Raw genomic sequence first — 17914 nt, forward strand, 5'->3', positions numbered from 1 at the left:
CACCGTGTTAAGTTCTCAAAAATAAAAGTTAGCAATTATTCTTTTCTACTATTATTATTATAAAACACAGGACAGGACCAGATTCTCTGAGGGCTAACGCAAACCACACCGTTAAATCAGTTTTGTAAATTTGCTTCCTGGCCTCTCCGCTTTGCAGGTCTGAGTCCTGAGGACAGGTTGTGGGAAGGAGATGTCTGATGTGGTCCCTGCCCCTGTCGCTACCTGCTGTGCAGGCACAGGGTCTGCAGGAGCCAGGGGAGGGGCGCCCTCTTCTGGCTGGGACAGGGAGTCAAGGCTTGAAAGGAAGACGACAGCTCTGTGTCCTAACCCCTTTCTCCTACACCACACAGGAGATCTGTCTGTCTGACGCTCCTGTGGTGATGACCTTAGTAGACGGGCCAACAGAAGAGAGTGACAATCTCATCTGCGTGGCTTACCGACACCAGTTCGACGTGGTGAACGAGAGCACGGGGGAGACCTTCAGGCTACACCACGTGGAGGCCAACAGGGTAAGTGGACAGATGCCGGGGCAGGTGGGATCAAAGAAGACTAGGACTTGTGTCATCTACCTGTGAGATGCCATGATCAGGATTTCTTTTAAACTACACTATTTATCAGATCAGTATTATGTGATACACTGTGTAGGCTGAACCACATAAAGTCACCATTTTTTAAGTCAAAATGGTGCAACCTAATATAACTGCCCCTTTACTCTGTTCAGCTTCTCCCTGCCATTCCATCCTTCCCCATAAAAGAGAAGTGAAGTGGCAAAGAGGTAAATATAGGTAAGTAAGTAAAGGAGAGTGCTTGTTAATGCATGCTTGGAGGGCCTTTGGAGGATGAGGTAGCTCTCGGTAACCCTGCAGACTCCCAGCTCGGGGCCTGGGTGTCTGGGGAGGGTACAGACCCTGTCTCCACCCCTTAGAGGCCCACTAGGAAAGGAAGAAGGGACAGAAAGAGAGAGAGAAAGTGCAGACCAGCACTGGGTGTCTATTGTCTATGCCCCTGGCTCACGCTGCATAGAGTAGTGATGGCCTGGCTTTGGACAAAATCTAGGACCCTCTCAAAACTGCACTGCAGCTCTAAAGATGACTGTGTGAGCACTCCCCACCTGGAGACCCGGGACCTGCCTGTCCCTGGAGCTGCTCCACGTGGACACTGACTTAGCAGACCCCAGAGCTCGTCAGCCCGTTTATCGTTTGTCGCAGTGAAGCAGGGCAGGGCCTGCTAACACGGAGCCACTTGACTGCACGGTGCCGTGCCAGCACTCTCGGTTAGTGCCAAGGACACCGCAGAGCAGGGACGCTGCCCCCATTCAGCTAGGTCAAGAGACTGCAGAATTCTTTCTCATTATGCTTTGCAAGAAATAAAAAAGCATAACTTGTAGGAGCCCATGCCCTACATAAATATTCATCAAAATTGCTAATTATTGTATCAAGAAGACTTAACAACATGAGAGCAAGATTTTAAGGAATAGAAAAAGAAGATTCTAGATATAATGAGGAGGACGTCTTGTCCTCAGCTGTTACCCATCACAGGTCAGTCTGTCGTTTCTCTTCTGTATATTTTTGTGGCCCCCACTTGTCTACAATTGGAGTCCTCTGAGGAGCTTCAAAAGCTACCTTTGCCCGTGTCCCACCCCCCAAGATTTCGGTGGTCTTGAATGTGGCATGGGTTTTGGAATTTTTACATGGTTCCCAGGTTGTTGTAATGTTTAGACAAGTTTTAAAATCACTGGTGTATACCAGAATATCTCAATTCTGGCTAGAAAGCTTTAAAAGGCCTCTGAATCCCAGTGGCTGGGCACCTTTGATCGTTCCACCAGGTGACTTCTGAATGACAGTCTTGCCCCTTCTTGCTTTTCAAAAGTGTCTATATGACCAGCCCAAGGGGCAGAAAAATCACAACCTGTCAGGTCCTTTTTCAAGCAAGGCTTTCCCTGGGAACTAGTTCCCTATGACTTAACCCACTTTTTCTAGTGATTATAATTATTTCCTTATATTTAATATTCTGATCATTCATTTGAGTGTCTGTGGATTTTTGTCCTAAGATTCATGAAGATTCTAAGATTCAGGAAAAACTAGGTTAAAAACAGGTTGTTATATATATATTTAATAACGTCTGAGTTTTGTTTTTCTGAAAGCCAAGAAAAACAATTCTAAAATTTTCCATCTTTTCTTCAATATGCTTTTTAAAACAAAAATACGAAGCTTTTTCTCTAAGAGGAAATGTTTTTTAAAAGAATTTTTAAACGCTTCCCTGGGTCTGGGTGGGTCAGTATGCATAGCCCTTCTTCTGGCGGCTCAGCAGCTGCGGAGTGTTTGCTGAACAGGCAGAAATGCTCAGACAGCAATTCGTCTTTGCAAGGAAGTTACTGTCCAACTGGAAAGATGAGCCCGAGAGAAATGAAAAGGCCCTGAACAATGTATTTCCAAATAATTAAGGCAGAAATGGCCTGTGGGATCAGGGCTGGCTTTTTACCAAGATATTCCCTCTAGCACAGGCCCCGAGTGCAGTGGAGGCAGGAGTCAGACAGGTGAGCCTTCCTCAAGTCCCTGGGGATTCCGTGCCATTCCAGGTACATTCACTGGCTGCCTGCTGTGTGCGCACAGCACCGCTGTGGACTGGGTGGCCCAATTTCCTGCCCCCATTCCTCCTCTCTCCTCAGCCAGGCCACTCGATTCCCATTTCAGGCCTCAACCCCCCGTCAGGGACTAAGACAATCCTAGCCCAAAAGCGGAAATGCCTTCAGAAGCACCGCAGCAGCATTCTGCGAGGCAGCATTGAGTTCATCTTACGCATGCCTCCCGTGACCTACTGCCCCAGCTCCAGCAGCCAGCCCTGGCTGCCTTCCCAAAACAAAGGTCTCTTCTGGAAGGAGCTGCAGGCCTGGTACCAGGACCTGGCTTATTGGCTGGGCCCTAGTCCTCCAAGGTTCTCAGCTGGGAGCTGCATCACACAGGAGCCACATGTGGAAGGCGGGACACTGACCTACAGTGGCTTCCTCTTTCAGCTGGGGCTGGAGCAGGCAGGGTATAGGCTTCACTTGTTCCGAGTCTGTGTTTTGAATTTTCACAACCACAGTGTGTTACTTTTATCATTTTAGATGCCCATAAAATGAACTTTTTAATCAAATAAAAATTAAAAAGCCAATGCTTATGTCCCATGCTGGGCCTACTATATCAGGATTTCTAGGAGCGTGAATCCAGAATATACATTTTTTAAAAGCTCTCTAGTTGATTCCACGGTCTGGTCAAGAAACAGTGCTGCAGAGACTGATGCCTGCCAGGCCCCTCTCCCAGGGAAAAGACCGACATGTATCGAAGCATGAAATGGGTCTCCCTGTGCTAAGTGTTCATAAAGGGCTGAACGAAATGCTGTGGCGTGCCTGCGGGGGAAGGGGTTAAGTCCGAGCTGTGGTCTCCGTCCATGGTCAGCCGTGTGCTGGAGCAGAGCTCCCCCATTGCCTGCCCCACACACAGCCTCATCTGCATACAGCCATGCTGGTCCGCCATCAGCACGTTTCCTGGGCGAGTCCCCTGATGGACCATCATGTCAGTTACTTCCCTGGTGCTTTGCCATCAATCACAGACCTTGGTCTGGAAGGCTGCCTGAACGTCCTCTAACTGTCACTGCCGCCTGCCTCTCCCCGCCCCACCCCAAACACATGCACACGCCTCACCTCTAAACTCCCAGGTGGCCTAGTTCCACCTTTCCCAATGAGGTTAACCCTCCCGTAACTATAAGAACATGGCCACCACTGAATGACCACTTCTGTGTACCAGGCCCTATGCCAGAGCACTTCTCTCACATCTTCCCAACAATCTGTGGGGAAAATACTGTTCACTTCTCACTTTTGCAGAGAAGGAAACTGACGCTCAGAAAGAAGGATTTGCTTATTTACCCAACAGCACGCAGCTAGTAACTAGCAGAAGCATACTAGAACTTGTCTGACTCTGAAGAGCAGGCCCCTGAACCCAGCCTGCCGTGGCGTCCACAGCCGCCTCACAAAGCATGACAGGGCACCTCAGGTCCCGGCTACAAAGCTGGTCGCTCTTGGCCACTCCCCTCCAGAAGTTCACAGTCTGGCAAAGTAGACACATACATACGCACTACGGCTTGACACCTCTGGCTGAGATAAGTGTCGTCCAACTGACCAGGACCAGGACAACGGAAGCAGAGGTGATTCTAAGTCAAAGTGGTGGGGCTGGGAAGGTTCCCTGCACGGGTCCCAATGTAATGTGTACCCACTGGTGCTGGTCCATAGCGACAGAAGGCTACCAGCTGACATTTCTTGAGCAGTAACCAAGTACCAGGCCCGGGACCAGGTACTCACGTGAGTGACCTCCTGGAACCTTCAGACCCCGTAGGGGTAGGTGCTCTTACTAGCTCCCGTTTTAGTGAAGACAGTGATATTCTGCGAGGTGGAACAACTGGCCTAAGTTCACGCACCTCTCAAGTGACAGAGCCGGGATTGCATTAATTCGGTCGCGCGTCCAGTGAGTACTTACTCTGCTCCTGCTCCATGCCAGGCCCTGGTCAGGATCTGGGCATACAACAGCACAGCAGCGTGGCCTCTGCTCGAGGAAGCTCATATTCTAGTCGGGAGGATAGTGCCAGTAAACAAACAGACAGTGAATGTGGGACAGCGATACGTGCCATGCAGTCAATGACAGGGGAGGGGTATGACCCATAGCAATGGGGGAGCTATTTGGGATGCGACCCCCACGTCGGAGCTCTTGACCTCTGGGCCTCGTTGTCTCGCAGCCCTCGGAAGTTCCCACCGCTCCTGGTTGTGGCATTTCCCCATGGTGCCTTGTTTTATGTACATGTGTGCTTTTCCGATTTTTTTTCTCAAGTGGTGAAACCTTGCCTTATTCATTTCTGTATGCCTCACAGTACCTAGTACGGTGCCAGGTAATGACAGGTGGGAGAGGGGCAGGGGTTCCACTGGAGGAACTGCCAGAGCCAAGACAACGGCCCTGGCTGAGGGTGGCCAGTGAGGGGTTCAGCATTGTGGTGAGACTATTTAGAGGAGAGGGCTGCGCTTTGGTGACAGCAGTGAGGAGAAGGGCTCACTGGGTAGAGGGCCTGTGGGAGGAGCCCACGCCATCCTGGGCAGTGCAGAGAAAGATCAGGAGAGAGATGAGCTGAGCCTCGGGAGACAGGCCCATGCATCTGCCTGGGGAGGTCGGGCCCAGCCTGGCATGGCAGCAGTGGCACACAAAAGACAACTGAAGGACACTAAAGAGAATGCTGCTGGACGTGGGTGAGAGGGGAGCCCCTGAAACTTCAGGATAGCCCTGCTAACAAAAAGGAGGAAATTTAGAAAAGCTCGTCGTGTGTGAGAGAAAGACAATAGCCTTCACTGAGTGCTGAGCGGGTGTCAGGCCCTATGGGAAAATCTTTGCTTTATAGATGGAACTCTCATTACCGTCCAGCAAAGTATCATCATTATACTAGTTCACAGACGAAGACTTGAGGCCAGAGGGTAAGCCGTTTGCCACAAACCACACAGGCAGTACGTGGCATAGGCAGGATTTGAACTCAGGTCTGTCTGACCAGAGTCCATGCTCCTATCTGCTCCCCACCCCACAAGGCCTCCTGCGTTTTGTGGATATGGAATCTATTGTACTTGAAAAAACAAAAGACTTAGCAATACGGACTGGAGTTCTGAGGAGAATGTGTGCCTGAGGTTGTCAACTTAGAGATTTTAGGCACAGAGTCAAATTCGAAATGGGTATTACAGTGGGTATTTTTATAAATGAGAGAAGAGCCAAGAAATAGGATAATCTGAAGTGGGAGAGAGGGCAGAAGGAAGAGATGTCACATGTCAGAGGCTGCGGGATAAGCACTGGGCAAAGGCCTTCAGTTTGTGGGAGAAGCCAGCTGTTTCCTGATAGTGCGGGAGGGCTCAGGACTGAGGACGCCAGGGAGGAAGTGAAAGAAGCAGGTGATTGTAAAGGGTCGGAGTTTTGAAAATCAGGTCGAGCACCCTTTTCTCAGAAACTGAGGCCCAGAGAGATGGATTTGCCCAGGTCACAGAACTAAGTCTCCTGAGTCCCTTTTCATTGCATGATGCTGCCTCCCTAAGGTGAAGGAGAGAGAGCATAGAAGTGAAGACATGCTTTGGTGATTTGAAGATTCAGAGACCTTCCATGTTTGAGGCAGGAGGAAGCCTAGCGGAGGGCAAGAGTGGGAAGGTAGGACAAGAACCAGAGGCCTGGCTCAGATCTTGGCTGTGGCACTTAACAAGCTCAAGGACTAGAGTGACTTCACCTCTCTGAGCCTCGTTTTCCTCATCTGTAAAATGGGAGTCACACCCATCTACTTTCCGGGGTTGATGTGAGAGTGAAAGGAATAACCTACATGAAAAAGCCTTGTGGACTGGAGCACACTACATATATATGAGTCATTTTAATAGAGAGAGCAGAGATGCTCTCAAAGGGATGGAAAGATGATGGGAAAATCCCGGTGGAGAAAGAAAGGAGAGCCATTCCTTTCTTTCATACCTGCCGTGTATTGAAACCATGGCCTCCGATGAGGCTTATGGGTGCTGGTGAGGTGGAAATGACCCCGCGGCACCTGATTTTCCAGAGCATTGAGGGCCACTGCCAAACACTCGTAACTTGGGACTGTCGTGAATAGCATCAGTGTCCAGCCTGCCACTACCATTACTCGTTATCATTGCAGGTTAATTTTGTTGCAGCTATTGACGTATACGAAGATGGAGAAGCCGGTCTGCTCTTGTGTTACAACTGTAAGTGAAAGATGTATTTTTCTCATTATTCTCTAAAATGAACTGTTCTTTTGGGGGGCCATTTAAAGGGACTTAACTTTAGATTGTTCTTGTATCCTTAACTGCACGCCAGGGAGCATCTAAAACATGCAGTCCTACCTGGGTCTCCCAATACGCCCCAGACCTCCTGATGAGATGGCGTGAAAGCCATTGCCTGTGGCCCTGTCTCCAAGATATGGGGGTGACAGTGGCTTCCATTTAGGGAGCCCTTACTGCGTGCCATGTGCTGTGCTCGGTACGCTCTAGTCGATGTCTCTTTAAATCTCAGGTACCTATAGTTTGGAGATAAGACAACTGAGGCCTGGAGAGGTGAACCGCCTTTCTCAAGATCATGCAGAATAGCAAAGCCAGGGTTCACATTTGGGGGCCTCTTGACTCCAGCCCCCAAAACTTTAACCACAGTTACTATTCTACTGTTTGCTGTTTCTCAGGCATTAATGACGTCAGCCTGAACCTAGGTATCCGGCCTCAGTGGGGTTCGTTTGGGTCAGGTGGCAGACCAAAGGTGCCAAATCGGGTCTTTAAGGATTTTCAGCATTTCAAAGCTAATACTATGCAACAATAAAAAGGATCTTTTTAAGACTAAAAAGATCTAAAAGTACTAAGATATTTTCCTGGGTAAGGCTGCCCAGTCTAACAAAAACAGCAAAACAATTTTTCAGCCAATAATTGTATCGATTTAGAGTGATAATGCTAGTTATATCACATGGGGCAGATACTTTGATTCATTAATCCCTGATTAATGAGTACGGGAAAGCTAATTATTAGTAGAGAAATTTGTTTGGTAAACATCTTTCAAAATTTGAGATTTATAGGGAATAACTGAGGAGAAGGTAGTCACGGGGAGAAGTCTCATCAATAAATGGCTCTTTTATGATATTTGGGCCACAGAGCTATCTAAACCCTCCTCAAAATCACCAGTGTTTAATAGCCCATTTGATGGGAAAGGCCACACCCAAGGCAGCAGGAACAGGCCACACTGCCCATGTGCCGACGAGATCCTTAGATGTCAGTGCTCGGTGGCCAGGCCACTACTGCCCTGTGTCTTAGGTTTTAGGGGACAAAAGGAAATAGTGGTCCCAGGTTTGAAGTCACTTCTCGAAGATGTTAATCTCTTTAAAGTGTGGGCTTTTTACTTTATTGAAAAAAAATCTAAGCAAAACTTGTGGCAGAATGCTTTAAAAACTGATGTGGATTTTTTTCTTTTGACATCTTGAAAGGATGGAGGGTTCTAGGTGGGAGAGAAGAACAGAAAGTAGAGCCATTCTTTAGAATGGGAGAGTGAATCCCAAAATGAAAAGGGAGCATGGACGCAAATATAAATGACATCCTCTCCGTGCCAGATTCGAAGCTTACTAATTCGAGCAGGCATCGTTCTGGGGAGCACAGTGGTCCAGCCTCCTGACCTGGAGAATCTAGCATCGTGACAGCATTCGTACCAGCTGTTTCTAAAGAATGAGCACATAGGACCCTATTCTTGGTGCCTGGTTGTCATTTATCTAAGTACAGGGATGTAAGTATTGTCTCTAACGAAAAATGAGTCACTCTTGTTTCGTTGCAGACAGTTGCATCTATAAAAAAGTTTGTCCGTTTAATGGGGGCTCTTTCTTGGTTCAACCTTCTGCGTCAGATTTCCAGTTCTGTTGGAACCAGGCTCCTTATGCGATTGGTAAGAAAACCCTTTTACCCTAACCCTCTTCCCCTGCATAGATTCGTCTGAACTGTTCGTAAGCAAACTCCCTGCCTTGCTGCTAAATTGCCATAAATTGTGTGACTGTGATGAGTACTCAATGTTCTTTTTCTTCTCTAATTGCTTTTATTGTTCCCCTTTTGGGACTATTGTCTTCCACAATCTCCCAGTTCTTCTCTTGAGCATTTAAGATCAATTAAATCTCAGCTTTCAGTACTGGGGTGTCTTCCAGCGTCCTTTCGTTTCTGGGCCTCGCGTTCCTTTTTCTAAAATTCAAGAGCAAGAGTTCCATCCTTAAATCACTGACTGACTTAGAGGAGAAGCACAATGCATTCAGTGCCATTCTTATGTACTTTGAAGCTTGAATATCTAGAATCACAGATACTCAGATATTTTCCACGCAAATGTCAGGGCACACGTGGTGGTGCTTCACGTCTGTGTTCGAGAGCCACAGCTGGGCACGTGCCCGGTGCAAGCCAGACCCAAGCCAAGAATGTTTGAGTTAGTGCTGTTTTCCTCGAAGTAAAAGTATTTGTTGAGAGGTAAATGTAGGGTTTTGAGAGGCAAGCAGAGGAACCAATCCAAGATACCGAAGGCCTGATTCAGCTTAATGACAGATTAGATATGGTTAAAAAAAAAGAAAAATGACGGAAAGGTTGAAGTAGCTGTCAGAGCCTGAGTAACAACACTGGAGGTCACTTCCGAGATCAAGGCGAGAGGCGTGGGTGTGATAGGAAGAGTCACCAGGGTGAAGCCAAGAGAGTGGATGAGTTCACCAAGGAGAGGGCAGAGACAGTGGGCCAGTGCGAAGGAAAGGGAGAGAGCACGAAGTGGCCAGTAAAAAAGGCAAAAGTGGGATCACTGGGCAGCCAGGGCCATTGCAGTGCCTGGAGGTCAGTGTGTCATAACAATGATGTCAAGAAGAGGGGCTGGCCATTAACAAATAACTCAGCAAACCCACTGAACCCAAGGGACACTGTGAGGGGCAGGGAGGACTACGTAAGACACAGCCCCTGCCCGGACACATATGACAGGAGGAGGGCAGAGGAGGAGTAACTGACAGGATGAGTACAGGCCAGGGTTTCCAGGCAGAAAAGCAGGTATCAAAGGGGGTGTGTCAGCTCTCGTCCAGACGAGAATAAGGGGAGAAGTTGGCAGTGAGCCGCCAGAAGATCTGGTTACAAGATTGCAGGAGGAAAAGATGGCAACGAGAAATGGAGACGGTGCACACCCACTGGAAGCAGAAGCTCGGCCACTACAGGGAGGCTGTCCTAGGAGTGAAGGCTCTCTTAAAATTAGGGGACATGCCCCTTGAAGGAAGAAGAGAAGCAGCCAGAGGAATGGGAGAGACAGACGTTAACAGAGAAGCGAGGATGGATGTGAGACAGTCATGGCATCTCCACAGCCACAGCCAGGGGACTGGGAGCTGACACGCCCCATTACTTTACAGTCTGTGCTTTCCCGTACCTCCTGGCCTTCACCACTGACTCCATGGAGATCCGCCTGCTGGTGAACGGAAACCTGGTCCACACAGCAGTCGTGCCTCAGCTGCAGCTCGTGGCCTCCAGGGTGAGTAGACCTGGAGTTTTATTTCTCTCTGAGGGCTTTTAGGAGCCCCTAGCATCAGGAGGCTTCAGGTGAGCACGGACACTCCTTTCGTCCACTTAGGGGATGATGACAGCACTGCTTGTGTTCCAAGTGCCAGAAAGGAGATGAAAAAGCTGAAAACAGGCTCGTGGGATGGGTTTTCATGTGCGGCCCCTTAGGTTTCAAAAGGCCCCTCCTTAAGACTCATTCAGTGCTGGGGGCAGCTGGGGAGCGCTCAACAGAAAAGAGAAATCCCCCATCAGACTGGGTCACTACTGAAAGACAGTCCAAATCTAGAAAAGTAAGAGCTGCAATAGCACTTTCTTCGTTTGCCGCCTTCCGTCCTCAGTTTGAATTTGGATCCCAAGAACGATGGCTGAGTAATCTGTGTCTAGGAACAGAATGTGAGCAAAACCAAGGGGTGCAGGAACTAAGATGGCTTCCCAAGGTGGCTTCTACCACTGGTCCATAATCCAGGAGGGTGGTTTTAGTCCCCTCCCTGAGTCAGCTCCACAGTCTTTCCTGGCCCTGCCAGACTGGGCCGGTCCCCCTGCCGCACCCTCTGTGGCACTTTCTCCATCCTGACATTCATCACGTCTGGTGGTGGGTGACTGTGTGTTTGTCTGCCTGCCCCGCCTTACTGACACTTCTGTGAGGGAAAGGACTGTGCCTTCTTAATCACAAGCAGGGCCCCGTGGTGAGCTGTCAATGTTTAACCAGCCCTGCAGAAAATGGATGTGTGTGTGTGAGTGTGTGTGTGTGTGTGTGTGTATACACACATACATTAGTTGATTATAAATTGTACTGATACTAAAATAGCTTACAAATTATAAATAATAAAATATAGCGATTTTTGTCTTAAAGTCTATTGAGCCACTTGGCGCTCACAAAATGCTTTTGTTAATTTTTGCTGAACTCTTATCTGTAGCCAACCTATGATTTTACAGTTGGACTTAGAGCCCAATCCATTAATTCTTTTTCCAGTAAGGTTGTCATTAACTCTGATATGCGATCCCCTATTAAACTGTTTCTCACCCTAGTACAAATCAGTCATTAAACCAAAACTTTCCGTTTCAGCACTAAACGTTCCATTTAGACTCAACACGTTTTCCATTTAGTCTTGTTACCACTTCCTCCATCGCGTTAAGTCTAGACAGCCAAAAAACACAAAAAAATCAAGCTCTGATTTGTAGTATTTGTCGGTTTCCATGGTGTAAACAGTCCCACCTTGATTGATTTCAAGCTTCCAGTGTGACACCACAGAATCAGGAACCGCCATTATACGGCATTCCCACCACTCAGACACTATTGCTGCAAATCACCTCAAGGGCATAGATAATAGTAAGTGTAGGAAAATAATTAGGAACGGCGGGATTCGGATATTTAGTACCTTGGTTTTTAATTTAATGTACACATATTGAAGTTTAATAATGGCTGTGTTTAACCGCTGGATTGCAAAATCCCTGAAAATTGGCCCGCATGCGTCAGTACGAGCTGGCTCGCACACAGCACTGCGGTCACCTCCCGGGCCCCCACGTTATGGGTGTGTGCAAGCATGTGCGGACTCAGTGTGTGAGGGGCCTATTTCCCAGTCTGTAAGTGGACCTGGCCGAGTCCACAAATCCTTTCCAATTCTGACAGCCCAGGTGGCTGAGATTCCTGTTAGGAAAGTGTGTGTTGTGTTTCTGTTTGCAGAAGGTGTATCAACAAATAGGAGGAAGTGAGGGGAACTGAATACTCAGGAAGAATCTGAACTGGCTGTGTGGGGCTTTGCGCTGGGAGCCCCCACCACAGGCACCGCACGCCCCAGGGAGGAGCTGAACCGGAGGGAACATTTAGGGGCTTTGCAGTGATGACAGGAGGGCCCGTGGGTGCTGGGCCTGTAAAACCAGGCAGCTCGGTCACGTTTATCTTTCTTTCTAGTCGGATATCTACTTCACAGCCACTGCAGCTGTGAATGAGGTCTCATCTGGAGGCAGCTCCAAAGGGGCCAGTGCCCACAATTCTCCTCAGACACCCCCAGGCCGAGATACCCCAGTGCTTCCTTCTTCCCTGGGGGAAGGTAAAGTCCATTTTTATTGTCTTATTAATAGATATTTTTAGTCTATTCTGATTTCTCTAGTTCATTGTCAAAAACCGACACGTGCTTACTGCCTAAGAAAGTCACTATTTTAAGCCATAAAAAAAAAGAAAACTTGCATTCTGAATGCACTGGTTGCATTCTTAAGAAACTTTGTGCTAACAACAATAGCAAAAGTTCCCATTATGAAAAAAGAATGTTTCAATGGGGAGAAGGGAGTTGAGGACCAGAGAGATTCTGACTTGCCAAGCAGTTATTTTTCCTTCAGGGATGTTGACCACATAGTGGGTTTTGTAGGTAAAAGGTAATGGCCATAAAACCTACACATTACTCAGCACACCCAGTATTTCGCTCTGTCTGGCTTTGCCCATGAATCCCAGAGGCCTTTGCTGTGGTTACTGGTCGCTCAGAACACAGCGTTTCCCAGCCTCTCACCACGTCAGTCGTCTTTATGATTCCTTGTTACTATAAAGCACGGGACTCCCCAAGAGGGCGGCTGTGCAGCAGCTGTTTGTGGTTCTTGTCTGCTTTTTCCTCCTGTGCAGGCATAACCAGCAGTGGGTGCATTTAATCCAATTTACCCGTGGAAATGGTGCCCTTAGAAAACAAAGCCATCAGGCATCATCACTGTATTGCTCCTAATGGGACATCAGCGTGTGACATAACATCTTCCTTCATGACAACTATGTTGAGGAACCAGAAATTACTGTCTTGTAAATAATAGGAACTTTTCTTAAAGTTCTGATGTTCCTTTCTAAATCATATTTCAGGTGAAATTCAGTCAAAGAGTCTGTACAAGATTCCACTCAGAAACCTTGTCGGCAGAAGCATTGAGCGACCTCTGAAATCGCCCTTAGTCTCCAAGGTCATCACCCCGCCCACCTCCATCGGGGTTGGCATCGCTGCCATTCCGGTCACTCATTCCTTGTCTCTGTCCCGAATGGAGATTAAAGAAATAGCAAGCAGGACCCGCAGGGAGCTCCTGGGTAATGGCTCTCAATTTTTCTGTTTTGCAGTTTGTAAATATACCAGCTGATTTTACCTCCAAAGCAAGGAGTTAAAAAGACACTGGGTTAAGAACCCCGGCTTTAACTTCCCCTCCTTGTCTGTGGATTTAACTGTACAATTATCACACTTGCAAACCCTAGAAAACTTTCTTGAGCTCTAATCTCCCATTGAGTGGTAACTCTACATTAAAAGTATCAATAGGCATCCTTTTGCCTAAGAAATAAAGTTCAAATTCTCTATCCAAATTCTTTTTCCCTTTAATAAGGGATTTATAAATAAATTACAGTGCACCTCCACCAAGGAATACTATGCAGTTTATTCCCAAAAATAATGTGTCAATCTATATTTATTGGTGTGGAAAGCCACACAAAACATGGGCAAAGGGCAAAAAAGGCAGTTTGTAAATAGTGTGCCTGGTCTGATACAACTTTTAAAAATATAAGTCTCTATGTATGTATGATTTCCTAGAAAAAAAATGTCTAGAATGGTTTCCATCCTACAGTTCTGAGATAACAATTTATATTTGTATACCCAAAAGTTTAAATTTACCATGTTTGTCCGTATTTGTGGTGCAGTTCAGTTATCACTTTTCAAATCCCCTAGACCATGGGGGCAGGTCTACGTGGGTGGTACAGATATAAGATACCTGTTAGGCCCTTCTCTCTCAAACTACAGAGGGGAGACCAGATCAGAGAAACATAAAGTACCACGGTAAACTGTGAAAAGTCTAGACCGTTATAAAGCTTTTTGTTCGGACGTATGAAAACAACATGAGGGAAAAAGGAAGTGACATGTTAAGCCCGTAGAACTGTTTTGAAAATTGGAATTGGGAGCTCCGTGGCATAAAACTGTAAGGACAGTGGCCTTAGCACATGCCTGCCCTGCTGTCATATTTCCGGAGCAACTGGAGAAGGGGATTGGAGCCACGTGACAGTGCAGGCTTTGACACTGGCAAAGCCATGGGTTCCAGAAGTTGGTGCCTTCCACTGTGCTTTTAAAATATGTGTATTGCTATTTTTAACACACTGTTCCCTATGAAAGCTTGATCTCCAGCCCCTGTTTTACAGGCACTGTGCTTTTCCGAAATTGAACCTCTGGGTTGGAGAATTAGTTTCCAGTGGTAGGATTGTAGGAGATTTTCGCTCCGTCATTAGACTCTTCTGAGTCTAGTTGATTTTTTAACTATTGTTTGGCCATACATATACTCTTTATCATCAGGAAGAAAAACCTCCCACCAGTAAGAAAACCAATTATTTAAAAATATATGCTTTATTGTTTCTTCCTGATTCTGTCCCAATAATGAACCAATTCCCAACCAAGAAGAAAAGGACATTCTGTCTCCATGGCAGTCCTGTGCTGGTGACCCTCTGATCTGTGACTCTCCCCTGCAATCCAGGCCTCTCCGATGAAGGTGGACCCAGGTCAGAAGGAGCACCAAAGCCCAAATCAAAAGCCCGGAAGCAGTTAGAAGAAAGCCAAGGAGGCCCCAAGCCAGGGACAGTGAGATCAACTAGCAGCGACAGGTAAAGGGGAAGCAGCCCCAGCATCCCTGCTCAGGGTGCTGGCCCTTCGAGTCACAGCACTGTCACGAGGCCCTGTCTGCTGACTGACGATGTCGTGAGCCAGCCCTTTGACCAGCCACAGCAGAGGGTCAGCATCCAGCTCTTCTCTCAGGCTCCCCAGAGAGCACAGTCTGCCAGGGAGGGGCCCTGGCAAATGGGGGACCTCTCTAGCAATCCCACAAATGCTCATTAAAATACAACGAGAGACTTTTCTTTTTTTGTTCACTAGATTGACAGAGATTTTTTTAAAAAAAACAAAAGTGCTCTGTAAGAGTGAGGGGAAAAGGATACTCTCCAGTACTTCTGGTGGGAACAGAAACAGCTACAGCCTCTCTGGATGGCAGTTCAGAGTCACATGTCAGTGAATACTTGTTGAATCCCATTGATTTGTCCCCTAAGATTCTCTGTGTCCCTCAAGCAACATCGTGCCTGCTCTATTAATTCATTCAACCCACATTCCTAGACCGCCTGGCACTGAGCTGAGTGTTAGAGATGACCTTCGGGCATTCACAGGCCAGTGGGAAGGCCAATAAGGACACTCTAGGCAGGAGAGCATTCCAGGGTGGCAGGTGATGCAGAAGAATGAGGGGTGCCTTCCACACACACCTGAGCTAGGGAGGGTCTCAAACATCAGGAGAGGCTGAGCCAAGTCTCATAAACTATGTAGGCATCAGCCTGGCAGAGAAAAGGGCAGCACTACTCATGCTTTAATCCAACAAACTTTTATTGAGCCCCTACTATGTGACAAAGCCCCTGCAATCATGGACTTTGCATTCTTGTATGGAGAAACAGACAATAAACCTGTAAACAAATAGGCACATTAAATCATTTCCAATAGTGACAAGTGCTGTAAGGAAATTTAAAAGAAGATAAATGATGGAGGTGGGGAGGGTAGAAGGTCTACTTGGAGGGAGTGGTCAAGGAAGGCTTCTTGGAGGAAGTGGCACTGAGCTGAGCAAGAGAGACTCTGTGACATATGAAGGAGCTGAGAAGAGGCTGGAGGGGTCGGCAGGGCCAGGTCCTGTTGCCTGTGATCCTGTGGGTAGGAGTTTCAGGCTTGTCCTCAGGCCATGGGGGAGCTATGGGAAGGTTTAAGATAGTGACATTATCAGTATTGGCACTTGAGAAAGGTAAACAGTGTCTCACAAACACCTCCGATGTGTCACTGCTGGCCTTTAAAACTCACAACAACCCATGACTTAGGGCTACCTGACTGCAGAACGCAAGCTCTGTTGGGGTGAAGGGTGACTCCTGCACTTCCCCACCTCTCCCCCGGAATGGGTGGGGTTGGGGGGAAGATAGGCTAGAGCTCAAAGGAGCAGGAAACTGCCAGACACAATAGGCCCATTTCAGTGCCGCCCCCCCCCCCCCCCAGGGATCCTTTTCCAGTGACTTTTTTCTTCTAGGATCACATCGGGCTCCTTGGAAAGTCCTTCTACTTCCGAAGCCAATCCCGAGGGGCATTACCCCTCGACAAGCTCTGACCAGGACCCTGGGGCAGACAGAGAAGGCAGCCCAGTCTGGGCCAGCAGCCCCTTTCAGCTCACAGCCTCCTCCGATGAAGATGTTATTGACTTGAAGTAAACAGAGTCCGAATCGAGTTTGCCACCATTAATTTTCTTATGGAGGCTTTATACTTTTTAACCAGTTCTGACATCATTTCTCAACAAAATGTGGCTTGAAGCCTGTCTGCGATCTATTGGACCAAACCTTTGGCACACTCGGCCAATTTGGGTCACTCTCCAGTGTCCAGTGCCATCTTTCTCGACCTTTGTTTCTTTCTGTTCAGGAACCATCAGTCCCCTTGTAATACAGGTGTTAGATTTCATTGAGGTTTTAGATAGAAACTTTGAATAAATCAAAAATGTTCATTCTTATCTTACTGCAACCTTCTCTTATATTTTATATACTCGTACTTAGATGGAAAAAATTATTTTTTCATTAGTTTTGATTTATGTCACATAATGTGTTACTTTTATAAAAAAAAAGTCATTGCTTTTAAAAATTATTATAAAATAAGTTTTCTTTCTGTATCTTTGGCCCATTACTGTTTCAGTTCACTGTGATTGGAACGAGCTATGTAGCTGACTGTTGACTTTTGAGAAGCTGAACGGTTAGATCTTAGAAGCTCCTGTTTTCTTCTTTCTGTGTCTCACAAAAAATAATAAGGTATAGGAGCTTGTAAAGAGTCTTACGATTATTTTGTTTGGTTTTATTGTCACTCTCAAATCATATAACCAGGGAACAGTTACCAAAATTATCATTCTCAAGTTCCCTCCTCTCATCCGGGTCTGCTTTTGCTCTTTACATGAACCAAATAATTATCCTTCCTCTTGTCATTTATCTGCCATCTGTTGCTCCCTCTTCAAAGTGAAAAGAAAATGTGGATTTGTCCAAATGCAAATGACATGGTGAAATGTCAGCCTCTCGCCAGGACAGATCAAAGGGGGAAAATCTGGTTTCACGGACATTGTAAAAAATTTAATCTGTGTGAAGAAGGTAATTTACCTTTGGCTTTAGTCTGAAGATTGCATTTTATTATATCTCTTCTTGCCTGTGTTCCCCATCAAAAGAAACTTTAAATCATTTCCCCTGTTAAAGCAACTCTGAGGAGTTCTGCAACTAGTTCCTCTGTGTAAATGCAGAGGGCTGTGTGTGACACGACCTTGATCTGACAGATTTGACAGAAGTTTGCATCCTGCCTCCCTGCCTGTCGCACAAAGGATGCAACATGATGAATCCAAGCTGAAGGCTGCCTAGTTTCCTTCAGCAGAAGACAAGAGTAAGAAAGTAAATTAGTAATACAGTAAAGACAGTGCTTGTTAGGTAGACCCAGGTGAGGCGTTTACAACCAAATATGTCTTGGCAGCATTCAGCATTTCCACTATTCCTTTGTGTTTCGTTATGCCCTTTTCACAGATAGGGGAAAACATAAGACCAGCTACATACTAGATCTCGACTTCACCAAAAGTTTTGTAAATTAGGTTTTATTATTTTTTACTTTTCAAATGAGGAAACTGAGGCTCAGAAAGGGGGAATGGTTTGAACCTGTGCGTTCTCTGACCCCAGAGCTGTACTCTCTCCCCTGTCCACCATACAGAGCCAGGCCTGTGTCAGTTGGTGACACATCTGGCTGGTGTTTTTCATGTTAAACGTAACTGGAAGTTTTATGAGCTTGTATGTGTGTT

At 46.9% G+C, this 17914-nt stretch overlaps 1 protein-coding gene across 5 annotated transcripts in view; it reads left to right on the forward strand.

Annotated features, from left to right (window-relative positions):
• GARNL3 (GTPase activating Rap/RanGAP domain like 3) overlaps positions 1–17240 on the forward strand; it is a 121964-nt gene extending 104724 nt beyond the window's left edge. For all 5 annotated transcript variants that reach the window (XM_081066183.1, XM_081066182.1, XM_081066181.1 and 2 more), the window contains 8 exons: positions 351–509; positions 6694–6760; positions 8361–8468; positions 9940–10058; positions 12000–12138; positions 12927–13142; positions 14561–14687; positions 16133–17240. In XM_081066183.1, coding sequence (XP_080922309.1) covers positions 351–509; positions 6694–6760; positions 8361–8468; positions 9940–10058; positions 12000–12138; positions 12927–13142; positions 14561–14687; positions 16133–16310 — 1113 coding nt within the window. In that variant the 3' untranslated portion in view covers positions 16311–17240. The remainder of the gene's footprint in view (positions 1–350; positions 510–6693; positions 6761–8360; positions 8469–9939; positions 10059–11999; positions 12139–12926; positions 13143–14560; positions 14688–16132) is intronic.
• Positions 17241–17914: the final 674 nt, after the last annotated feature.

Source organism: Rhinolophus hipposideros (genome assembly GCF_964194185.1).
Source record: "Rhinolophus hipposideros genome assembly, chromosome: 11".
NCBI lineage: Eukaryota > Metazoa > Chordata > Mammalia > Chiroptera > Rhinolophidae > Rhinolophus > Rhinolophus hipposideros.